General features: G+C 43.8%; 1 protein-coding gene across 2 annotated transcripts; it reads right to left on the bottom strand.

Annotated features, from left to right (window-relative positions):
* Nucleotides 1–1,363: 1,363 nt before the first annotated feature.
* On the bottom strand, nucleotides 1,364–24,741 carry Rpf2 (ribosome production factor 2 homolog). Of its 2 annotated transcripts, none has more exons than XM_052751448.1 (10): nucleotides 24,627–24,741; nucleotides 22,457–22,589; nucleotides 18,679–18,716; nucleotides 17,959–17,998; nucleotides 13,093–13,174; nucleotides 11,667–11,743; nucleotides 9,528–9,627; nucleotides 6,719–6,821; nucleotides 2,840–2,984; nucleotides 1,364–1,806 (listed from the first exon to the last, which is right to left on the bottom strand). In XM_052751448.1, the coding sequence occupies exons 1-10, from the start codon at nucleotides 24,647–24,649 to the stop codon at nucleotides 1,627–1,629; spliced, it is 921 nt and encodes a 306-aa protein (XP_052607408.1). In that variant the 5' UTR covers nucleotides 24,650–24,741; the 3' UTR covers nucleotides 1,364–1,626. The 2 variants fall into 2 exon arrangements, with proteins under 2 accessions (XP_052607408.1, XP_052607409.1); XM_052751449.1 differs by lacking the exon at nucleotides 24,627–24,741 and adding an exon at nucleotides 24,237–24,389.
* Between the last annotated feature and the right edge of the window lie 1,275 nt (nucleotides 24,742–26,016).

A 26,016-nucleotide genomic window follows, 5' to 3' on the forward strand; every position in this document is an offset into this window, starting at 1 on the left:
GCTTTAATCCCTGCACTCGGGAGGCAGAGGCAGGTGGATCTCTGTGAGTTCAAGGACAACCTGGTCTACAGAGTGAGTTCCAGGAAAGGCGCCAAAGCTACACAGAGAAACCCTGTCTCAAAAAAACAAAACAAAACAAAAAAAAAAAGAAAAAAAGAAAAATCCCTGGGTTAAAATAATAAGACAGCACAGGACTGCACCAGTGATCACATAATCACTTTCAAAGAACTATTTCAAACCATGAATCTAGCTTGTCTTTTGAGATGGGGTCTCACTGTGCAGCCCTAGCTGGTCTCAAATTCACAGGCATCTGCCTGCGTCTGCCTCCCTAGCGGTGGAATCAAAGCCATGCATAGCCAATCCAATCCAGGTAAACCTTCTAATTAGTAAGATGTCTAGCAAAACAGTAAAACTAAAGATCAAGCTCCACATGTGTACTGGGATACAGCACACACTCCCAGGGATTCACACTGAAGTAGTGTGCATACAGCTCGTCACTTCCGCTTTCCAGGGCTTTTGCCCAGTATCATGGGAGAGACAGGGGCCATCTGCCAGAGCTGGTAAGCTCTTGGGTCTCAATCCACAACCTGTTACTTACTAACCTGCCTTCCCTACCCTCCACTTTCTCAACAACACATGGTGCCTTTCCCTACTTCAGCAATGTACGGCTTTGCTCAGCCCCTACTCTAATAAGGACCAGGTCAACCATGAAGAGTGGACCCCAGTGGCACCATGTTGTCTCTGAGGACAAAGTGGTCACTGATTGGCATCTTCTACAAGGCAGTCACTTCCTAAGAATACACCATACTACGACCAGCAGAATTTCCAGTCCCTAACACACCGGTCTCCTTCTTTGTTCGGGGGCAGCCGGATCACTCATCAATGTGGTAAGCCCTCTCTTGGGAAAATCCCTCCCCCACTTAAGCTCTGCCCATGCACTCACACTCCGACTCCACCTCACTTCTCCTATCACCCAAGTTACTGGATCCAGTACCACCTGGTCCACAGGTGTGGTGGCCACTCACACTCACGCAAAATCAAAGACAAGAATTCAGGGAGAGGGCTATCACACAAGGCAAAGATACACTAGGACCCAATGGCACAGGTCAAAAAGCCTGTTTTAAACTTGTGATGTGTTATTGTTTATAAGCAATAATCTGGGCCAGCGGGATGGCTCAGTGGATAAAGGCACTTACCTACCATGTAGTGACTGAGTTCAAGCCCCACAGGTGATAAGTTCAAGCCCCACCACAGGGGACTCCACGGTTGTCTTCTGACCACACCCATACTGTAACACACATTTGAGGACACACACACATCAATTAAAATGGAAAAGTTGGGGTGAATATGATCCAAACACATACAAATTTCAAATTCTTTAAAAATTTAAGTAATAAGTTATGTTACAGAAATATACAATACGCTGGGTATGGTGGCACAAGCCTATAACTGCAGCACTTGGGAGGCTGAGGCTAGCCTGGGCTACAGTGAGAGATCCTGCCACACCCTCACCCCTTCAAAAACCTCCAAAAAACCAACAAATTCCTACGAGAAAACTGGAGAGACTCAAACTAACGATTCTCTTTAGTAAACGACCACAGACGTGGTCCCTGCCAGTTAGGTGCACTAGTTTCTCTTCATTCTCTTTGATTTCTTCCTCTGGTCTTCTGTGTCCATCTCTGCAGGTCGTTTTTTCAACCCCTTCATTTTCCTGGTCTGCAGTTTGCTTAGGTCTTGCTTCTGCATATGAATCCTTCCAAAAGTTGTACCAAAAGTATCCTGAGAGACATTCTTTCTCTTCTTTGGCTATAAAATAAGAGAAAAGTATGTGGGTATATACATATGTAACTTTTTAGTGGCCTGGTAGAAATCTAGCACACCACACAAATCTAACACTTCCCACTGTGAAGATTCTCAATGACACAGCTTTACACACCTTTCTTCTCGAGGAATCATAGACTTCTTTAAAATGCACATTCTCATTCAGAGCCAGCCACTAGCCCCTCCCCCTTGTCCTACAATGCTGCCATCTGGTAAAATGTCAGGTCATCTGGCAAGAATCAAGATACACTGACCACTGTCATGTATCAAGACGGTTTTTTCGGGCTTAGCCTCAGAAGACTGAGTTCTCAGTTCAATCTCTGATAGCATTCCAGAGTTAGGATGTCTACTTGGTGCTTACATTTCTTTTCTTTTATTATTATTTGCGAGCGAGCGCGCGCGCGCGCGCGCGCGCGCGTGTGTGTGTGTGTGTGTGTGTGTGTGTGTGTGTGTGTGTGTGTGTGTGTGCAGGAGTCCATGGAGGCCACAGAGGAAGTTACAGGTGGTGTGAGCACTAACATGATGGATGCTGGGACTCAAAGCCTGGTCCTCTGCAATGGGAGCAAGTACTCTTAAACCACTGAGCCATCTTTCTGGCACATCTAGTTGTTTGTGAAACAATCTAAAAGTCAAAACAAAGCTGGGCCTGTAGTGCACGCTTGTAATCCAGCACTTGAGGATCTGAGACAGAAGAATCCTGAGTTCAAGGGCACACTAGGCTACAAGTCAATACACATTTAACATATATATCGTTCTAGAAACACAGCTGTAACACAGTCTTCATGATGCCCACACGGTTCTGGTTTTGCTGGAAATGGCAGACAGCCAAACCAGACTCCTGACTTCTTCAGCTCTTTATTACTTTTATGTCTGGAGAGGTTCTTTTCTCCTTCTTCTGACTCTGAGCCTAACTTACCTATTTTATTCATTTTTTCATACATCTTTTTATGACCACAAATCCTTCCTGGCAAAAGTGGAATACAGAAATCAACACAGTACCATATCACAGGTTATGTACCTTGAGAGCTTTGGGCACTTTCATGGACAATTTATAGAGGTCATCTGATGCTAAGTGTGTCCTCCTGAGAACCAGGTCCATCGACGGTCCCATCTCTTCCAGTTCAATCCGTGGGGTTCTGCAACCAGACTTCTTCAACAGCAGCCTTTAGGAATAGGGGAAATGCTGCTTAGTTTATTTTTTAAAGTCCTCCTCTGAAATAACTTTTTTTAAAGGGTTTTGTAGTTTCAAATAGCGACAGTTATAATTGCAAAAGCCAAGCCTCTTCTTAGACACTTTAGGCATCCATACCAAGTGCATCCTTTGGTTAGTTTTTAAAAATCAGAAATGAAATGGCACAGTAATGCTGGGAAATGACAAGTATAAAAATTATTTTCAGATAATTCAGTGGTAGAGCACATGAACGTTTGCATAAGGCCCTAGGTTTGACACCTAGTACCAAAATAGTAATTCTAACCGGACTTTAGAAACAGTATGTTTGATGGGGCTTAGTGGTGCACACCTTTAATCCCAGCCCTTGGGAGGCAGAAGTGGGTGGGTCTCTGAGTTCGAGGCCAGTCTGGTCTACAGAGTGAGTTCTAGCACAGCTAGGGCTACATAGTGAGACCCTGTCTCAGAAAAAAAAAAAAAAAAAAAAAAAAGAAAGGAAGGAAGGAAGGAAGGAAGGAAGGAAGGAAGAAAAAGAAACGGTTTGTTGAAAGGATTAACAAATTCTTATCTCCAACATTATATGAGTTAAGTCAACCCATTCAAAATCAACTTTTCCCTACAGCACATTAATGACTTCTGTAGCATGTAGTAAATCTAAAAATCCTAATAAAACAAAATTACAACTTCTTCAACATTCTATGTCCAAATAACTCCAGAACTAGAAATATCTGGGCAATAGGAGAGAAAGGAAGAGTGAGGAGCCGGTGAACAGACAAGAGGAGCCTTAAATTATTCTGTTATCAGTAACACAAAGTAATGGGATTCACTGTCTTATGCATTCCTGGTGGGCACCCACTTCCCAGTCATTAATAATCTCTCTTTTACTCTCAAGTCCACAACCGGCCTCACCTCCAATTGTTTTATGAGTCCTATCCTAAGAAGAGCTGAAAGACCCGAAGAATAGCCAAGTGTCATCCTAGCACTTGGGAAATGGAGGCCTGAGGACCAGTTAAAGGCCATTCTCTGCTACACAGTGACTTTACTCTGGGCTAAGTGAAAACTGTCTCAATAAAACAACAATTAAAAACAAAATACCACCAACCCAAAATCTGAACATCATATTTGGCAATCACATTTGATAGAGCAGTTATGTTCCCACAGGTAAAAATATGTGGGGGAAGGGGCGGCAGGGAGGTATTAACTGACTAGTGTTGCACACAAAGCTGTCACAGAGGCAAGAGACAACACAGGAATGAGAAGGAACAGAACAATTAAGGAAGGCTCCAGAGAGCGACAGCAGGCAGCTGGTGTGTGTGTGCCAGTGCCTACAGCAGGAGCTCTCAGCCCTGAGTACACTTGCAGATAGCCAACCAAGGCAGTGCACTCTCGGGAGCAGTTGCTGGTCACAGCAAGACTCACAGGAGCAGACATGTATCAAGCAATCCCCTGCACTCAATTCAATGAGACATAAAGAGCAGAGGGTTCAACAACAAAGCGCTATAGAAACACAGAAAGATAAAATGAGTCAGGTACGGTAGCACACACCTTTAATCCAGCACTCAGGAAGCACAGGCAGGTAGATCTGGGTTCAAGGCCAGCCTGGCCAACAGAGTTCCAAGACAACCAGGGCTATACAGAGAAACCTTGTCTCACCCCTCCCTGGAAAAAAAGAGCAAATGGATGCTAGGCATAGTGACATGCGCCTGCCATCCCATCCCTAGGAAGGTAAGATAAGGCTGAAGCTTGAGGCCAGCCTGGGCTACAAAGCAAGGGTGTGTCAAAACAAATGAAGTATGAATTAAGCTACAGTGCCACTCGGTGCAAACAATCTCTCTCCCTCATACTAGCTGACACTATGCTGTTTTCATTGTGTAATCTCCCTTACTGGAAGGCTGTGTTTGCTTTTTAAGGTAAACTTAACACTTCCTGTTTGGCATATTTCTCTGCATACAGTCTAACCAATACTCCAGCACAGGTGTATGTGGCATTTGGGACTCTTTATCAGGCTGGTCCTGGGAGTCTGTCTCTGTAATTCTCGGTACTTGGGAAACTGAATGAAGCAGGAGGATCACTACAAGTTCAAGTACAGCATAGTCAGAGGGACACTGTATCTTAAAAAACAAAACAAAATTGCATTGCTTTAGTGGTTCTGCCCATAAGCTGAACAAAATTGGCAAAGGAAAGCAAATGACGCTCACCCGCGGCAATAAATGACTACAGATGTACAGGAAGAAGCCAGTAACAGTAGGACCGACCGTAACCAGAAAGCCATCACACAGGTCGTAGTAACACCATTTCACATTCCAGCTGGGCATGGTAGCCATTGTCTGTGATCACAACAGTCAGGAGGCAGAGGCAAGGAAGATCACAATTTGAGGCCAGCCTGGGCTACCTACTGAGTACTAGAGTACACTGGCAAACCACACTGAGAGCCTGTGTCAGAAACAACCCAAACATCTGCTAACTCATGGGCAGAGCTGCCTTCATTCATTAAGGCACAGTGCGAACACTAACAGCTACGACACTTGGCACTGAGGCAGCAGGGACCCAGCAGCACAGCCACAAGACATCCTCTAACTTCAGGACTTGAGATGGAAGTCAGAGGTCAGAAATTTAAACCCAGATGGGCTATGCAGAAAGTTCAAAGCTAGTCTGGGCCACAAGAAACTTTGTTCCCAAAATGAAAAATGAAGTTTATACTAGGGTCCTGATTTTAAAATTAAAACTTTGTACTATGAATGACTGCCAGGCTGAATCTAAAAGTGGCTTCAGCAACCTGGTAGACTGACCTGCCTCTACCTCCCAAATGCTGGATTAAAGGTGTGCTGCCATGACGTATGGCGTGCCCTTGCTCTTAAGTCCGAGGCATGTACATGTGTGCAAGAGCACATGCGTGTGCACGTGGAGGAGGCCAGAGGTCAGCCAACCCTCTGCTGTTATCACAGTGGAAGTGAGAGAACAGTGGCTGAGGCCATGAGGAAAGCAGCTGCTCAGGGGGACTGCTCCCACCCAGCATGTCCCTCAAGAAACCTCCATACCTCTGGGGCACAGAAGGACTGACTGACAAGAAGAGGTGAACACTTCAGGTTCATCTGGACGCTCTGGTTTTTTAAAGGAGTAAAAGGGATGCTAACCCTAACCCTGAGTAATTGTAGCATGTTGGTATCTCATCAGTGAAAAAGGAATCTGGCTGCGAGTGGTGGTCCTGGCCTGTAATGCCGGCACTTAAGAAGTCGAGGCAGGAGGACTCCAAGTCTGAGGCCTCCCTGGGCTGCACAATGAGTTCAAGGCTAGCCTGAAGTTACATCAACAGATATTGTTTGCAAAACTCAAACCAAACAACAAAACAACCTGTTGCTGGGATCTAAACTCATATTATATGGTGCAAACCTAGGCTAGAGGGGAAATCAGTGGTCAGTCACTGGTCCTTTCCCTGCTTTATGCTGCAGCTTTCAAATCTAGAATTTTGAAAACTGCTTTGTCTGGCTTGACTGTGACCTGTTCTAAATCTAGTCAAGAACAATAATGAGACAGCACAGAAATCTAGGAAGGGGGTTTACTACATACACCAGGCTCGTGATAGATGATCAGGGTCTCAGATAGGGCCAGGGCACAGCTCCTGCCACTACTATCTGCAAATTCTCCAGGCCCACTGGGCAGGAACCAACTTTGAGTTAGAATAAAACGTTACCCCTGAGGATTCTGAAAAACACCTGGAAATGTACTTACTTATAGCTCCGAAAGTAAACCTTCCCGTTCAGTGCAGTGAAGTGCAGAACATATTCTAACCCAGCCAGTCGGACATTTGATACTGTGGGACCTCTGAAGAAATCTGAAAGCACATATTCAGTTGTTAAGAAAGAAAACTATAGCTGGGCAGTGGTGGCACACGCCTTTAATCCCAGCACTCGAGAAGTAAAGACAGGTGGATCTCTGTGAGTTCAAGGCCAGCCTGGTCTACAGAGCAAGTTCCAGGCCAGCCAGGGATATACAGAAAAACCCTATTGGGTCCTGATATTGCTTGCAATCCATGGAGTCTGCTTAAAGGGCAAAGGAATTTATTAGAGAACGGGCATGTAGTTCAAGGTCATAGGCAGGTGTAACAGTTACCTGCTACCTCACTAGGGGCAGTGCTTCAAGGTCATAGCTAGAACAGCTACCCACTACAAAACCCCGTCTTAAGAAGGAAGGAAGGAAGGAAGGAAGGAAGGAAGGAAGGAAGGAAGGAAGGAAGGAAGGAAGGAAGGAAGGAAGGAAGCTACAAAACCCCGTCTTAAGAAAGAAGGAAGGAAGGAAGGAAGGAAGCAAGCAAGCAAGCAAGCAAGCAAGCAAGCAAGCAATTTCAAAATTCAGTTACAGGGGCTGGAGAGATGGCTCAGCATTGGCTGTTCCTCCAGAGGACCCAGGTTCAGTTCCCAGCAACCGCATGGCAGTTCACAACTGTCTGTTTCAGGGGATCTGACACTCTCACACAAACATACATGCAGGCAAAATGTCAACACACATAAAATAAAAATAAGCCAGGCAGTGGTCACACACACCTTTAATCCCAGCACTTGGGAAGCAGAGCCAGGTGGATCTCTTGAGTTCGAGGCCAGCCTGGTCTACAGAGTAAGATCCAGGACAAGCACCAAAACTACACAGAGAAACTCTGTCTCAAAAAACCAACCAAACAAACAAACAAATAAACCATAAAAAAGAATTTCAGTTACAAAGTGTTAACTTGTGTGTGTTCCCGCACACGCACATGAGCAGGGATGTGTGGGGACATGAGCAGATGATCACTGAGGCCAGAGGTCAATCCCCAGTGTTGTTCCCCAGGAGCAGATTTCCCTGGAGTAGACCTTGGGAACTAGGCTGGCCGGCAGCGAGCCCCAGAGTGTGCCTGTCTCTCCCTCTGCAGCACTGTGACTATACCCAAACTCAAGCACGTAACTGGCCCCTGCACTGGCCCCAGTCCTACTTCGGTTTGTTTTGAGACGTGTTAACAGTAACGTTAGTCTGGCCTCAAACTTCTCACTAGGAGGATGACTGAACTCTCTGAACCTGACTCCACCTCCTGAGTGCCGAATGCATGCACCAAAATACATCTCCTCTTTGTTATATCATCTTCAAATAGTAGGAACAGTAACATAAAAAAACAGCCATAAAAATCAGGACAGACAGAACCTAAACATTGCTATTGTTTACTGGGTTTCCTGTGAAGAAATGCAGTCCTTGGTAGGTAAGATGGCTCAGTGAGTAGGTGTGCTTGTTATGCAAGCCTGGAGATCCAAGTTCAATCCCCAGCACCCATGTAAACGTGGAAGGAGAGAGTCAATGCCACAAAGTTATCCTTTGACCTCCACCCACATGCACACCCACACGCACATCATACAACACAATAATAAATGTTGCTTTTCCAAAAAAGGAACTGTATAGGTTGGGATATAATAAAATGACAGAAGGCTTGCCTAGCATATATAAGGTCCTGGCTTACCCCCAGTAGTCTCACTGTGCCATTTAAGAGACCAGAAAAGGGCTCTGCAGAAGGAGACGGTCCTCTATTAGCCTGTCCCTACTGGCCTAGTGGTGTCACAGCCACTTCTGTAGATGTGGAGTTCACACACTGAGATCGTGTGATGACACTCTCCAAAGCACAGGCTGCTGTCACTGTACTTCATTTGAACACAGAACATAAACAGAGCAGTGGGCTGACGTATTTATACTGAAAACCTAACTCCCCCATGAGCAACAACACTTTCTCTGCATTCATCTCCCACCTCTCCGCTTCTGTCCCAGATTTCTTTTCCATTCCATGCCCTTATCACTACATTATGGACTCTTTCATGCCATCTAGTGGAAGTACAAGACAATGAGAAATTAGGGTTTATGAAATCTAGTCAGCCTTGGTGTGGGGCACACATTTATAATTCTATGTAATCCCAGTACTTAGAAGGCACAGTAAGCTGGGCGGTGGTGATGCATGCCTTTAATCCCAGCACTCAGGAGGCAAAGTCAGGCGGATCTCTCACATTCAAGGCCAGTCTGGTCTACAAAGCAAGTTCCAGGACAGCCAGAGCTAAACAGTGAAACCCCATCTCAACCCCCTGCCCCCAGAAAAGAAGGCACAGTAAAAGGACTGCTGCATACTGGTACCAGCCTGGGCTACAAAGCCCATTTCAAAAGAGACACAGACGCATGCACTCATGGAAAGAAAAAGGGCTGGAGAGATGGCTCGGTGGATAAGAGCACTGGCTGTTCTTCCAGAGGACCGGGGTTCAAATCCTTACAGAACTATAGGCAGTGAACTGTTGCTGGGATGTAGCTACAGCCACTGGTAACTTGCCTGTGTCCCTGTAAACCTCCCACCACCACTACCTAAGCTTATGAATGAAACCCTTATTAAGCTCAATGGGACAAAAAGAATAGATATGAGAAAAAATATGAGAACTGTACAGTTTGGTGAAGGAAAATGTGAACAAGTTTAATCTTACCGAAAAGGTAGGTCTCAAAAGCAGCTGTAATTGTTAATGAGATGAGTTCCAATAATACTTACCAATAAGAAGATTTTTTAATCTTCTATAGTCTTCTGTTACATCAAAATCATCACCAGCAAAAATCAACATGGGTTTTGTTCCCTCGGGGCACTTACTAGTCTATGAGATTAAAAGAGAAAAAAGAAAAGAAAAAAAAAAAAAACCACCATAATTATACAATTTCCAAAATCTAAAGAATTTATATGACAATTTTAAGATAGTCAATATGTGTTAAAATAATCAACATTTTACACATACTACCTCACTTATTATTGTTACATCCACAAGTGAGGATCAAGAAAACTACTGATTTGATAAATCGCAAACATCACGTAAATGGCAAGACATGTCTTGAACCCACAGGTCCAATTATGAGGTCACTGTTTGACTCTGAACCTAAGGAAGCTGGAGTTACTGACTGCACAGGGAACTGACTGTCAAAAGCCTTTTTTCAAAGCCAAGGAGAAGGATATTTAGGTTAATTATTCTACTAAACCTTCAAGGTCTATCCCTTTTTTAGAGGAGAGCTAAAGAAATGAGCAATGTGTCCGTTTACCACAATTTAACCACACAGGAGTCTCAGCTCCACTAGCTCAGATGGACCCAGGGGAGCACGCCTGCAGTCCCAGCACTTGTGGAACGTGGAAGCAGGCAGATCAGAAGCTCAAGCTCAGCCTTGGTGACACAGCAAGTCTGCGGCCAGCTGGGGTGATTTAAAACCCTACATCAAAGCAACACACAAAACCCACTAAGGTGTAAAACCTTCATTACAAACAATAGTCTTTCTCTCTAAACTCTTAAACTCCAACCTTGGTTTTTATCTACCATATACATGACTCTAAGGTTAAACAATTAAATTTGGGTTTCGGGCTGGAGAGATGGCTCAGCGGTTAAGAGCACTGGTTGCTCTGCCAGAGGTCCTGAGTTCAATTCCCAGCAACCGCATGCTGGCTCACAACCATCTGTAATGAGATCTGGCGCCTTCTTCTGGCTTGCAGGAATACATGCAGACAGGAAATTGTTTACATAATAAACAAACAAACAAACAAATAAATAAATAAATAGGACAGGAAATTGTATGCATAATGAATGAATGAATGAATGAATGAATAAAATAATAAATTTGGGTTTCAATCACCAAATCTAAACGGAAAACTGGGTTTGGTGTGGTGATGAATGCCTTGAATCCCAGGCCAATCTTTGAGTTCAAGATCAACCTGGTCTACATAGAAAGTTCCAGACAGCCAAAGTCCATAGTGAGCCCTGTCTAAAAAACAAACAGAGACACCACCAGCCAGGGGACACGGCCTTGATCTCACATCTCTAAGATCCACGTGAAATAATGTATCGATGGGACAATCTGAAGTGAACACTCCCTGCCCTTCTCAGGCTCTTTTGGCCAACCTTACTACTTCATGTTTCACAATCCCATTCAAACAAAGCAGGGACACTGCAGGTTCCTGAGGAGGGGTTATGCTAGTATCTCTAAGTAATTCTAATAGCTAAGAGACAAAACAATACAGTGGCAGCCAGAGCTTTCTGGCTGTAGAACAGCACTCAACTGGAAAACTTCGGAGTGTCTGGAAATGTTGCTATCACCTAGGACAGAGAGCATTTACTCCACAGGCCTTACCAGAATTGGTCACCGCTCTCTGAGGTTGAGCTTCTATAAGATCCACATGCACTATATGTTATAAATACATTCCTCCTTTGTTGTTGGTTTTTGGGGGTTTGTTTGTTTGTTTCTTTTTGTTTTTTTGAGACAGGGTTTCTCCCTGGAATTAACAGAGATCCACCTGATTGCCAGGACTAAAGGTATATGCCACCACCTCCTGGCCTACATTCCTCTTTTTAAAATAAAGGTAAAACTTTTTCTGCATGAGGTTCATTTTTTTTTTTTTTTTTGGTTTTTCGAGACAGGGTTTCTCTGTGTAGCTTTGCGCCTTTCCTGGAACTCACTCTGTAGCGCAGGCTGGCCTCGAACTCACAGAGATCCGCCTGGCTCTGCCTCCCGAGTGCTGGGATTAAAGGCGTGCGCCACCACCGCCCGGCGAGGTTCTTTTTCTATAAAATTCTATCAGTACTTCTTTACCACAAGACGCCAGTATTGGCCAAGAACATTATTAAAATGCTATTTAGTTTTATGATCAATAACTTACCTTAATATCTTTCAGAGACACAAATTTCTCAATACCTAGTTCAATCATATCCAGCACATGGTAGTCATACATACGACCTAAAAGGAAATGCATTTTTAAGCACGTAGATTTCCCAAATAGCCACCTTATGTTACCTATATGCTCCAAATGATCTGTGTCTTCTCTGTCTCTCCAAACTCACTCCCTTCTTAAACTCGGACATCTACTTAGTTGCGTGGTTAGGCTATTAGTCATGGAAAAACTCTACACTCTCACGCTGAGCCCAGCTCCTTTACTTTATGGAATGAATGGGGAGCTGGGTGCGGCAGTGAGCACCTACAATTCCAGCACTGGGGAGACAAGAGGACGGAGCTCAAGACCAACCTGGGCTATATAGCAAGACCCAGGCCAGCCTAGGGATAAATAGAAAGACTACTAAAAAGTAATTAACTAAATTAAAAAGAGGTGCAGCTCAGCAATACCAGAAACATTCAGCATACATCAGGCTTGGGATGAAACCTTAACAATAACATCCACCCTCAAAAAACAAGCTATATGAAGACCACACATGGTAAAGGGGTTGCCTATGACTGAGCATGTTAGACAGAAACTCTACATATCAGGGCTGGAGAGACGGCTCAGTAAGTAACAGCACTTCCTGCTCTTCCAGAGGACCTGAGTTTGGTTCCCAGCACCCATGTCATGACTGTCCATAACTCCATGTGGTTTACAAACATACACATAAAATACGTAAATAGGGCCGGGCGGTGGTGGCGCACGCCTTTAATCCCAGCACTCGGGAGGCAGAGCCAGGCGGATCTCTGTGAGTTCGAGGCCAGCCTGGGCTACCAAGCGAGTTCCAGGAAAGGCACAAAGCTACACAGGGAAACCCTGTCTCGAAAAAACAAAAAAAAAAAAAAAAAAAAAAAAAAGTAAATAGATAAACAGAGCACCAGGAACCCACACCTCCTGTTTAAAAGCCAGAACTGCTCTCCAAAGATGTTAGCAATAGTGTTCTAAGATTGCTAACCAAGAACTAGTTCACATTCTTTCTCACTTCCCTGGGCTGGAGGACAATACTGATGTCACTGGTGGATAGGAAGTTTCTGTGGTGATGCTGGGATCCCAAACCTAGCCTTCAAAAAGCTGGGCAAGGGTTCTACCAGAGGTAGACTCCAGTCCAAAAAATTTTATCCAGTGTCACGAAGTTAATGCAGCAACAGAAACTACTTTGAGCTCACTGGTTGACTGTAAACCCTGAAAACATCAGCTAACCAAGTCACGGAGCTGACTCTATGGGTAAAACCATTAAAGAGTTGTGGCACATGCCATTAATTCCAGCACCCGGAGACAAGGAATCTCTGTGAGTTCTAGGCCAGTCAGAGCTACACAATGAGACCTTGTCTCAAACAACAACAACAACAACAACAAAGAATATGATACTCACCTATAACTAGATTATTCGGCCTCTTCTTATTATGGGAGCCAAACATGAATAAAGAACAGTCTGACTTCTTTGAAAAGAACTCCTATAAAGGAAGAAGGAAAGAAAACTCTTGAAGACTCTCAGACTGCCCTGCCTATGCACTCGGCAGGTTGAGGCAGAAACATTGCTCTAAGTTCCAGCCAGCCAAAGCTACACACAAGAGTCTGTCTTCAAACAAACAAACCAGTCTTACCTTTAAGCTTGTAAAGGACACCAGGGGTTTCCCCATCCACCCCTCTCCCACCAGAAGCTAATGAAGATGTAATGAATTAGATAAGTATATACAGAAGGGGCTGGAGAAGTATGCTCAGGTTAAGAGCAATTATTGTTCTTGCAGAGGACCAGGATACAGTTCCCAGAACCCACATGGCAGCTCACAACTATCCTTCACCTTCTTCTGACCTCCGAGGGCACTAGACACACATGTGATGCACATACATGCAGGCAGGCAAAACACTCATACATTAAAAAAAAAAAAACAACTAATCTTAATACATACTTATATGCCAATATAAATATATAGATAGATAGATAGATGGAATCTTACCTTATTTTAGCTTTTAAATCCAAATTTTTCTGATTTGGAGTACTTAGTTAAAAGGCTCACATTTCAAGACTGAAACTACACGGAAGCTGGGGAGTTAATACAGGAAAGGCCACTCATCTCAATTATGCAGTCATTCTGAGGAGCACACCAGGTGTTTCATTTACTGACTATCCCTGAACTCACTTTACCGCACATCTCAGCATGCACAGGGAGCCACAGAGATTTATCAACACACTGGCTTTGGATGTTTGTAACTGGCTCAGGAGTTTTTAATGCCCTTTGCTACTTTCCCAGCAAACTGCAACAAGGTAAGGAAGGGGCTCTAGGATCTCCATGCCCACAGTTTGATTAGAGCCATGTCACGTCTGGGGGAGTGGCTGACAAAGCTATGATAGTCCAGTATAAGAACTGTTTGGGCTGGATGTGGTTGCACACGACTTTAGTGCCAGCACTCAGGAGGCAGAGGCAGGTAGACCTCTGAGTTCAAGGTCAGCCTGGTCTACAGAGCAAGTTCCAGGACAGTCAGGGCTACACAGAGAAAACCTGTCTCAATAAATAAATAAAAATAAAATAAAAGTTTTCCTTGGCTTCCATTACAGATTTGAAAGGAGTAGAAACGTGAAGTTTCAATCCTAGACAGCCCGATGCCGACACTCTACATCCCACACACTTGCCTCAACTTACTGAGGTCACTATTCTAACATAAAAACTAGACAGCCCGATGCCGACACTCTACATCCCACACACTTGCCTCAACTTACTGAGGTCACTATTCTAACATAAAAACTAGACAGCCCGATGCCGACACTCTACATCCCACACACTTGCCTCAACTTACTGAGGTCACTATTCTAACATAAAAACTAGATTCGAAGCCAGGTGTGCGGCACACATTGGAACCCCAGCACTGGTATAGCAGAGACATGCAACTCTAGAGTTCACTGGCTAGTCCTTGAGGCCCAAATGGCGAGCGTCAGGTTCAGTGACAGACCTGTCTCAGACATAAGGCGGAGAGCAAAAGACCCCACCACCTCCGGCTTACAGCACCGCATATGCACAAATTAGACTTAACATGTCCTAGTCCAAAATCAGCTAGAAAACCTTCAAAATTAATGAAAAAGATCAAAGGACAGGGACAATCCTTAAGTTCCCCGTGTCATTCCCCACCCCACCACCCATCCCATGCCACACACATTGGTTATCACTCCCTGAGGGGCGAGCTCCCACTCTGGATATCATTCAGTAAGTTTCTATGCAGAAGCAAGTGGGGCAAAGAGCCACAGCTGCCCATCCACTCCCAGTGTGAAGAAAGGAGTTAGGAAAGTCAAGAACTCAGGCTGGACAGGTGTGAGGGTGCACACTCAGGAGGCAGAGGCAGGTAGATCTCTGTGAGTTCGAGACCAGCCTGGTCTACAGAGTAAGTTCTAGAACACCCAGGGATACATGGAGACCCTTACCTCAAAAATAGATAGATAGATAGATAGATAGATAGATAGATAGAGTGAGTGAATGAATGAATGAATGAATGAATGAATGAATGAATGAATTCAGGCTGTGAACCTTTTCCTGTCCTAGAAATTAACTTTTCTGAGAATTAATTTATCAGAGATAGTAAGTCTTGCAAAGCCCTACCAAGGTCATGAGATGTCATTTGATGGCATTCTACACAGAAGTGCTCAAAAATATTTATGGTCAGGCTACAGATTTGGCTCATCATCAGTCCTGGTGGATTCTAGACCTGAATTCAATTCCCAGCACTCTCATCGGACGGTTTACAACTACCTATAACTTCATCTCCAGGGGATCCAATGCTCTGGCCTCTGCACACATTAGCTCTCATGTGCACAGACCCACACACATATATACATATAATTAAAAATAATAACACTTTAAAATATACATTCTTTTTTTTTGTTTTGTTTTGTTTTTCGAGACAGGGTTTCTCTGTGTAGTTTTGCGCCTTTCCTGGGACTCACTTGGTAGCCCAGGCTGGCCTCGAACTCACAGAGATCCGCCTGGCTCTGCCTCCCGAGTGCTGGGATTAAAGGCGTGCGCCACCACCGCCCGGCTAAAATATACATTCTTAAGATGTGTTCTGTAAAGTCTCCTGACAGGTGTGGTGTGGCATGTCTTTAATACCAGTACTTGTGAAGTAGAGGAAGGAGGGCATCCTCTGTAGATTAAGTTTGAGGGCAGTTTGGGTTTCACGAACCACTGTCCCAAAAATAAATAAATAAACAAACAAACAAACAAATAAATAAATGAGTGCATATTAGGTATTCAAACATCTGAACTGACTATGTTGTTTAATAAGAATATGAAGTTTAGTAAAATTTAAAAATGTATTCAAGCCAAGCATGGTGGCACACCCTGTCATTCCAGCACTTAAAAGATGGGAGACAGGACTTCAAGGCCAGCCTCTGGCTACTAAACCAGCTAAGAAACATAAGGCACTATTTCAAAACAATAGACAAAAATAAAAACATTATGTTTTAAGAGACCAACATCATTGCCATCTTCATCCAATTTATATTGAGGAAGCCCTTTCTCCTTATCTTCCTCTGTTTTTTTCGTTGTTGTTGCTGTTTTCAATTTCCCTAATATAGAGAAAAGACCAATTGCCTTCCCTCTGTATTTTTTTTCTTTTTACATCCAAAATCATCATAGTTTCCATCAAATTCTTCTCTGTTGTGGGATAATCTTTTTGTACACTGTGAAGATGGGTCTCTGCCAAAGTATCTTCTGATTGGTTTAATAAAGAGCTGAATGGCCAATAGCTAGACAGGAGAGGACAGACAGGACTTTTGGGTAGAGACAGGAACTCTGGGAAGAATCTGGAGGAGGGGAAGAACCTAATTAATATAAACGGGTTAATTTAAGTTTTAAGAGTTAGTTGGGAACAAGCCTAAGCTAAGGCCAAGCTTTCATACTTAATAAAAAGTCTCTACATCATTATTTGAGAGCTAGCAGTCCAAAGAAAGTCCAACCACACTTCTGTTTCTAGATACTAATTTTTTTTTTTTTTTGGTTTTTCGAGTCAGGGTTTCTCTGTGTAGTTTTGGTGCCTGTCCTGGCTCTTACTCTGCAGACCAGGCTGGCCTCAAACTCACAGAGATCCACCTGGCTCTGCCTCCCGAGTGCTGGGATTAAAGGCGTGCGCCACCACCGCCCGGCTAGATACTAATTTTTTTTTTTTTTTCATTAAAACTACATTGGAGATGTAGCAGAGTTAGCACTCCTTGCCTGGCATGGACAAAGCCCTTGGCTCTATCCCCAGCACTGCACAGACAGTGGTGGTCCATGCCTGTAATCCCAGCCTGGGGTGGAGACACGAGGGTCAGAAGTTCAAAGTCATCCTTGGCTACACAGAGTTCAAACCACCCTGAAATACATGGGATCCTGACTCAAAAACCAAAACCCAGGCTGGGCAGGGTGGGACTGCCCCTTTAATATCAGCACTTGGAGACAAAGGCAGGTGGAGTCTGAAGTCCGCTTATTCTCCATAGTTCCCGGACAGCCAGAGAGACTGTCTCAAAAACAAGAGTATCTTATGACAGTAATAACAACAGCAGCTCTAGCTTTTAAAAATAGCTGTAGCAGGGGTTGGGAGTTTAGCTCAGTGGTAGAGCGCTTCCAAGGCCCTGGGTTCGGTCCTCAGCTCCGGAAAAAAAAAAAAAAATAGCTGCATCTTTTAAATTCTCGGGTGGGAGAAACTGCTTAGTGGGTAGAGGTGCTTGGTATGAAGCTTGGTAACCTGAGTGTAATTCCCAGAGCCCACAGGGTGAAAGGCTAGAAACACACACACACACACACACACACAATTCATTATACTTTTTTTTTTTGAGACAGTAGTTTTTTTGAGTGTAGTTTTGGTGATGTCCTGAATCTCGCTCTGTAGACCAGGCTGGCTCCCAACTCACAGAGATCCACCTGCCTCTGCCTCTCGAGTGCTGGGATTAAAGGTGTGCACCACCACCACCCGGCTCATTACACTTTTTAAAAAAAAGAATAGTCTTATTTCTCCGTCTGAATATCCAAACTGTCATACATAGAATTTCTAATTTAAGAAGGAAAAGATAACGCATTAGGAGTGCAGCATGAACTAGTATGGAGTCATTTTTACACAGCTCTGTTCTGTTATCTGAGTGCTGCGGGTAGAACCCAGGGCCTCGGGCATGCTAGGCAATCGTGAGCCAGCACCATTACTGCTCACTCCCTCAGCCACACGCCCAGTCCTGCCCATAAGAGCTCTCTTAAAGGAGGAAGATTCTTGTACTTACCAGTGATGTCTGATCCTCAAATGGTCTTGTAATATTTTTCCTAAGAATATGAAAAAGAGTGACTCCAGTTTTAATAATGTTAATAAGTACATTCAGTTAGATGATATAGTGAATAAAGGTAATTATATATTCAAATGATTGCCGGGCGGTGGTGGCGCATGCCTTTAATCCCAGCACTCGGGAGGCAGAGGCAGGTGGATCTCTGTGAGTTCGAGGCCAGCCTGTTCTACAAAGTGAGTTCTAGGACAGTCACGGCTGTTACACAGAGAAATCTTGTCTCAAAAAAACAAAAACAAAAAATTCAAGATGTAACACTGGAGTAGCTGGGTGAAGGACATACAGGAGTTCTAAAAATTCTTACAACTTTCCTGTGCATATGTAATTATTTCAAAATAAGGTATCTACATATTAGTTATGCAAGAATATTCTGAGCCAGACATAGTGGCACACGCCTTTAATTCAAGCACTTAGGTGGCCAATGCAGGAGATCTCTGTGAGTTTGAGGGCAACCTGGTCAAGTTCCAGGACAGCCAAGGCTGTTCCACAGAGAAATCCTGTCTTGAAAAACTAAAAAAAAAAAAAAACCTAAAAAAAAAAAAAAACAAACAACAAAAAAAAACATTCAGTGCAAATACTAACACTTTTTCCTTCCAAATCTTCCATAAAATAATTGTTACTTTTACAAACAAAATAAGTAGTAATAATAATAAACCAACTTACTTTTTATATAGAACTCCATATGGTTTCTTCAGTGCATACTGTAAAACATAATTTTAAACTTTCTCAACAAAACATTCAAAAAGCAGAGTCGTGGCAATCTTCCTGCTTCAGTCATTCAAATGCTGGAATTATATTCATGTGCCATCACATCAGTTGTTTTCAACTGAGTGGTGAGGACAGGATCTCACTATACAGCCCTGGTTGCCTTGACTGAGTTCTGGGCTTACAGGCATGTGGCACCACGTTTAGTGAAACATTTGAGGATTCTCAGCCCAGTGTTTCCCTGTCTTAGTGTAAGGAACACCATTACCTTTTTCTGACAACAAGAATGACCATCATGTAATATCTGTAATACTGTACTTCTCCTAGAACTTCAATGTGTAGCGTCACTTAGAAGGAAAGAGGCTGTTTCCTCCCCCCAATACCACACCACGCAGATAAACATTTCAGAAAAAGATGAGCAAGCCAGGCCGACACACGGTAGCTCACATCTGTAATCCCAGGGCTCAGAAGGTGAAGACACAGGATTGAGAGTTCAAAGGCAAATGATGTGGCTCAGGGGGTATGATGTTGCCAACAAGCCTGATGACCTGAGTTCAACTACTGTAGTCTATGTGGTTAAAGGAAAGGAGGAAAAAATGATAAAGTCAAAACCCTCCATATATTTAAGCTGGGCAAAGTGGCACATGCTTGCAATTCTAGCACTTGGAATGCTGAAGCAGGGGATGGCTAGCTGGAGGCCAGCCTGGGCTACACAAGAAACACTATCTCAAAGGGGGAAAAATTCAGTTATTTAGCTGATTTCATTCAAAGACTCTATCAACTACACACAAGTCTAAATACCCATGTATCTATTAGATATTACCACACACAGTGACTGTCATTCATCAATTTATTGCGTACCTACCAGGTTCAAACACTGTCAGGCTTTGTGGCAAGTATCTTTACCCAATGAGCCATCTTGCCAGCCCAACAAATTAGTTTTTATCTTAACTACTTAAATTAAATGTCCCCTGAACATTATCACCTTTCCCTCCAAACCTGCCCTACCGGACACATTCTCTAAATTGATATTTGATTTTTAAATTATGTTATTTTATATGTATGTGTGCTTGCCTGTATCTATGTATGTGAACCTCATGCTTGCCTGGTACCCAGAGAGACCAGAAGAGGGTGTTGGGTCACCTGGAAACAGGAGTTACAGATGGTTGTGAGCTGCCATGTGGGTGCTAGGACTTGAACCTCTGAACTCTGGAAGAGCAGCCAGTGCTCTTAACAGTTGAGCCATCTTCACAGCCCTCTAAATTGGTATTACTGCTCACTGGGCAACCAAGACAGAAACCTAGGAAGACAGTTCTCACCGATGCCAAAACTTGTACCTCCCATATCTATTCTAACTAGCTCTCAATTTCATTCATTTATTATTAATTGATGTGTTCATTTCTCTGTGGAGCCCTGGATGTCCTGGAACTTGCTCTGTAGACCAGGCTGCCCTTGAACTCAAAGATCTGCCTGCCCCTGCCTCCAGAGTGCTGGGATTAAAGCCATGTGCCACCATGCCCAGCTGTTAATTTCATTCCTACCATCAGACGCTAGATAACCTTTTCCAGCATTTGCTCTCAACCCTCTTTAATAGAAGCAATAAATTGTAGTGACAGGTATAACTCGGTGGTAGCACTTGCCTAGCCTGCACAAAACCCTGGATTCCATTTCTAGCACCATATGCATCACAAGGCTTATCATATCTCTCACTTAAAAAACAAACAAGCAAACAAAAAACCCAGCATTAAAAAAAAAAAAAAAAGACTTCAATGACTCCACAGGCTTCAGAATAACTCCAAATCCATGTTATTGTACACCCCTGCCTCCTTTTCTAGGTTCATGGAGTCCACTTTCCTTTGGCCATCCCAGTTACTTGTGGCTCACCAAGTGGGTCCTGTTTCTTCTCCTCAGTCTTGGAAGCCCCAAACTACTTTTCCTCTTTCATTTCCTCCTTCAAAATGAAGGCTATGTATCATTTCCGGAAAGCCCACCTGTGATCAGATCCCCCCTACGTGATTTTTTTTTTTTTTTTTTTTTTTGCTACATATTATTTCTGGGAAGCCCACCTTGTGTGTAGGTCCCCTCCTCTGTGATTTTTTGGTTTTTGTTAGTCTCGTTAGGCCATACTAGACTTGACTCTGTGTAGACCGAATTTCTGATCCTCTACCTCCCTGCATGTGATTTTTAACTATTTCCCATCCTATGCTGAGCGTACCTCCAGCACAGCACAACTGCACAACACTTACAATGTATGTCTTCTCTGATCTCACTAAAGAATAAGACTGTACTGCTTATTAATTCTCAGAACCTAGAATAACTAGTACTGTTGAAAGAACATAGTAATAAGCAGTTATTTGAGCTTACAAATTAGTTACTAAACTGGGTATAAACAAGGGGCAGGTGAGATGGTTCAGTGATTACTCTAGAGGATCCAGGTTCAAGTCCTAACATCCACATGTAACTTACAACTCTGTAATTCCAGTTCCAGGGGATCTGAAGCCATATCCACATGGTAACTCACAACTGTCTATAATTCCAGTTCCAGGGGATCTGAAGCCATATCCACATGGTAACTCACAACTGTCTATAATTCCAGTTCCAGGGGATCTGAAGTCATACCCACAAGGTAACTCACAACTGTCTGTAATTCCAGTTCCAGGGGATCTGAAGCCATCTTCTAGACTCTAAGGGCACCAGGCACATCAGTGGTGCACAAACATACACATAGGCACAATACCCATACACAATTAAAAACAAATGCCCATAAACCAAACTTTAAGAGATTTGTCAAAGAGTAAGGCAGGATGGCACATGCTTATAATCCCAGCATCCAGGAGGCAGAAGTAAGCCCAGTCTACATAGCAAGTTCCAGGCCAGTCAGGGCTACAATGTGAGACCCTGTCCCAAGGGGAGGCAGGACCCGAATAAATAAAAATTCACTCAGATGACTATTCTTTAAGTACCCTTACAAGTACATTATAAGATAAATAGCTTCCAATTTCACTGTCCTTTCTATTTACCCCTGCCCCTCCCAACTCCAACTCTTCAAGGCTGGATCTTAAGACATCATAATCCTACCAGACCGAGCTCAACTCAGTATGCTCAAAATTTCCTAAATAGTTCAACCTTACTTTAAAAGAATATTCAAAGCCAGCCTGGACTACATAGTGAGAACCTGTGTTTTGCTGGGTTTTTGTTGTTGTTGTTGTTGTTTTAGATTTTGGTTTCTTAAGATAGGGTTTCTCTGTGTAGCCCTGGCTGTCCCTGGAGTCACTCTGTAGACCAGGTTGGCCTTGAACTCGAAGATCTGCCTGCTGGGATTAAAGGCATGTGCCACCATGCATGGCTTTTTTTTTTTTTTTTTTTTTAAAGCAAGTTAACAGGGCTAGAAAGATGACAAGGCATTTCTCTTGCAGAGAGTTCCCACCTTATCAGGAGGCTCACAGTCATCTGTAACTCCTGCTACAGGTGATGCAAGGCCTTTGGCCTCCATGGACACCCACAGATGCACTTAGTTTAAAAATATAGCATTGAGCCGGGCGGTGGTGGCGCACGCCTTTAATCCCAGCACTCGGGAGGCAGAGTCAGGCGGATCTCTGTGAGTTCGAGGCCAGCCTGGGCTACCAAGTGAGTTCCAGGAGAGGCGCAAAGCTACACAGAGAAACCCTGTCTCGAAAAACAAAAAAAAAAAAAAAAAAAAAATATAGCATTGAATATAGTAAGTCACGATACCTACCACATCTCGGAGTACTTGAGTCACGGTTGCATTTGCATTCCCCCCTTTAATCAGCATGGCATTCTTAATGTTTTCACTGAGTTTGGGTTCTCTCTTCTCAAGGAATCGCTTAGCCCTTTTTGTTTTTGGCTTTCTGTTCAAAAAAGCACAATTCATAACAATTTACACATTTTCCTCATATGACACAACTATACGTTGACTGATGACCTAAAAAAAAAAAAAAAATCAACACTCACATCTATCAAGTAGGATTCCATCATTAAATAACAACATAAAAACCCTCACCTTTTCAGGGAGACATTAGCAAAGGTATTTTATCATTACTGGAGCTGATGGATTAAGTTAAGAGCACCTGCTACTCTTGTGGAGGATTAGGTTTGGTTCTTAGCACCCATGTGGAAGATCACAACTGACTGTAACTCCTGTTCCAAAGGATCTGATGTTCTCTTCTGGCCTCTGTGGGCACTGCATGCAACCAGGGAATACAAAGCTAGCATTCACTCACACACACACACACACACACACACACACACACACACACACACACATAAACTAAATTTAAAAAATGAAATGATCCAAGTAAACAGTTATTTTTAACTTATTACATTTCTTCATGGTGACTTATGCTTGTAATTATAGCTCTTTAAAAATCAGGCAACTCAGACTAGAGAAGCAATATGCCCAAGGTCTGGTGTGTAGACCAATGTTACAAAATGAACTAAATGTAAGAACCCATCTACAACTCCCATTACAAAAAAACAAAAAAAACAAAAAAAACAAAAAAAAAAAAACAGCCGGGCGGTGGTGGCGCACGCCTTTAATCCCAGCACTCAGGAGGCAGAGCCAGATGGATCTCTGTGAGTTCGAGGCCAGCCTGGGCTACCAAGTGAGTTCCAGGAGAGGCGCAAAGCTACACAGAGAAACCCTGTCTCGGGGGGGAAAAAAAAAACAACCCACAAAACCACACCTAATTTATTATTCTGTTTTTATGATGGGGCACTAATCGGATGCTATTATACATTTCTGTTTAGAAGAAAGAATTCAACTTTGCCTCCTCTATGGTAAACATGGTACTTTTCTGCCATATATTAACAAAATGCCTCCTCTCCTAATTAACTATAACCCTCCATCTTCCAGTCTTGGGACAGGTAGGGAGGGAAAAGAAAAACCACATACATACACTTTAGTTTCCCACACAGAATTTAAAAAATTCTTCTCCAATGAAATACCACGTGTAAAACCACGTAGTTGGCATTTACTGGTCGCTCAAGTTGCATTTTTCATTGAATCAAATCAAGGCACGCACTGTGTTTACACAGCACTAACTGCTATACACTCTGTAGTCCACGTCTTTTTTCAATCTCACTAAACAGTAATCAATGTAAACTTCAGCTTACTTGCTTTATCAGTGAGGCACAGTGGTACACAAAATCTATTGACTAAAAAGAAACTTTCGTTTACATTGCACCCTTTACTTAAAAAGCAGAAAACTGAGCCGGGCGGTGGTGGCACACACCTTTAAGCCTAGCACTCCGGAGGAAGAGGCAGGTGGATCTCTGTGAGTTCGCGGCCAGTCTATCTACAGAGCGAGTTCCAGGACATCCAGGGCTACACAGAGAAACCCTGTCTCGAAAAGCGGGGCGGGGGAGCGGCAGGAAACTGTAACAACCAATGCAGCAACATTTGGGAACTCAAATATTTTTGAACAAACGTAACCATCACTCAGCGATAGGCCGAAGTGTACAGATTTGGGCGGAAAAGAAAAATGAAAACTTTGTACCTGTTATGGCAACACTGCTCCCTACAGTTCCATGACACAAGAGTGTCACGACAGCTATGTCACAGGATAAACTGATGGAGGGCGGGTTAAAGGTTCACAGTCACTAAACTCTGAGCCCCGTTTCTTCCGTCCACCGCCACTCTCGCACTTCAGAACCCATCAGCGGCGGGGCCCCAAGCCGACCACGGCTCTGGCCCTCGCTCCACCCACCCCACAGCTCGCCGCCAGCCTCAAGGCTTCAGCGGCAGGGACACGGGCTGGAGAATCCGCCAGCTCCTTCCCAAAGCGCGTCCGTCCGGAGGGCGCAATTCCGGGACGAGACCGCGGCAGAGGCAACGTCCCAGTCACGGGAGACTCGCTCCCACGCCATCGCGCCCCACACACACTTACATGACTTTATCCAAGGCGTCCATCACTACCAGACCCCTAGCAAACACACGTGCGCCGCGCACTTCCGCAAAGCCGCCGCTAGCGCCGGAAGATGCCGGACCGGAAATGCGAAACAGGACTTCCCGAGACAGGCCTGCGGTCCTCGCTGGCGGCCATCTTGGGAGGGCATAGCGTTCTGTTCCCTTGGTAACGGAACGTTGTTTTGGCTGTTTTCTGGAAAGTAAACACTTTGGAGTCGATTTTGGGGGGAACCAATTGTTCCTCTTCAGGGGAAGTAACCAGAATGCTAGAAAGGTTGGAGGCATGGTACTCTTACAAAAAATAGTGGCATGAAAAGGACATTATTGGCTTAACTGCGAGATCAGTTGAGGCCGGTTGATAACCCAGTTGCTTTCTACAGAAAAGATATACAGAGAATACTGCTGATTGTGATTAGCCCTCAAGTTTTAGTCATATAATTTGCATATAGTTATATAAAATGCACCTTTTAATGTGTACAATTCAGTGGTTTTGGGTGCATCCACAAAGCAGGTGAACCCCAGCACAGCCTTGTAAACCAGTAATTCAGCATTGGTGGAATGTAGGGCAGGACTGAAAGTTGACCAGCCTAGGCTCCACAGTGAGATGTCACAAACACACACACACATCAAAGAGCTCAACTCTGGGGTGTAGGCCTGGCATTTCAGTACTTTGGAAATGAAGGCAAGAGGATCAGGCTATGTAGGGCTCTAGATACCAGCCTGGTCTACAGGAGACCTGTTTCAAGAAAGAAAAAAAAGTGCAACCATAATCACTATTAATTTCAATATACTTTTATTACTTCAAAGAGCTCACCTACCCATCCACCCAATGGCACTGTCAGTCCTTAATCCAGTTTCATGGAGTTGCCTATTCTGACTATACAGAGTATGAACTGATTATCTCAGTGTGCTCTCTTACGTCTGAGTTTAACTTACTAGGTTTTGGGTTTTGTTTTGAGACAGGGTTTTCCTACATTGTTTTGTCTGGCCTGTAACTTGCTATGTAGACCACAAGAATCTTGAATTCACAGTGATCTTCCTGTTTCTGCATCTTGAGTGACAGAAACGTGTGGAGTTTGCCACCACACCATTTTTTGTTCTTTTGGTTTTTTGAGACAAGATTTCTCTATGTAGCCTTGGCTGTTCTGGAACTTGCTCTGTAGACCAGGCTGGCCTTGAACTCAAGAGATCCGCCTGCCTCTGCCTCCCGAGTGCTGGGATTAAAGGCATGAGCCACCACTACCTGGCACCTAATTTACTGTATTAAGGTCTGTGTGTTTGTGTGTTCTGTTTTAGAGGGAGGATCTTGGAATGCGGCCAAAGCTGGAGTAGAGCTATTGCCCACGCTGATATGAAACTTATGCTGCTGC

The sequence above is a fragment of the Peromyscus californicus genome, unplaced genomic scaffold (assembly GCF_007827085.1).
Source record: "Peromyscus californicus insignis strain IS unplaced genomic scaffold, ASM782708v3 Scaffold_22__1_contigs__length_63687245, whole genome shotgun sequence".
Classification (NCBI taxonomy): Eukaryota; Metazoa; Chordata; class Mammalia; order Rodentia; family Cricetidae; genus Peromyscus; species Peromyscus californicus.

What these genes read in the sequence shown, in the direction of transcription:
- Rpf2 (XM_052751448.1), bottom strand. Translation starts at nt 24,649, where the DNA reads ATGGACGCCTTGGATAAAGTCAT. An exon ending in TGTCTCTGAAAGATATTAAG is followed by an intron (nt 9,628 to 11,666) that starts GTAAGTTATTGA and finishes TTAATCTCATAG; the next exon opens with ACTAGTAAGTGCCCCGAGGG. An exon ending in GTTTACTTTCGGAGCTATAA is followed by an intron (nt 2,985 to 6,718) that starts GTAAGTACATTT and finishes CTATTCCTAAAG; the next exon opens with GCTGCTGTTGAAGAAGTCTG.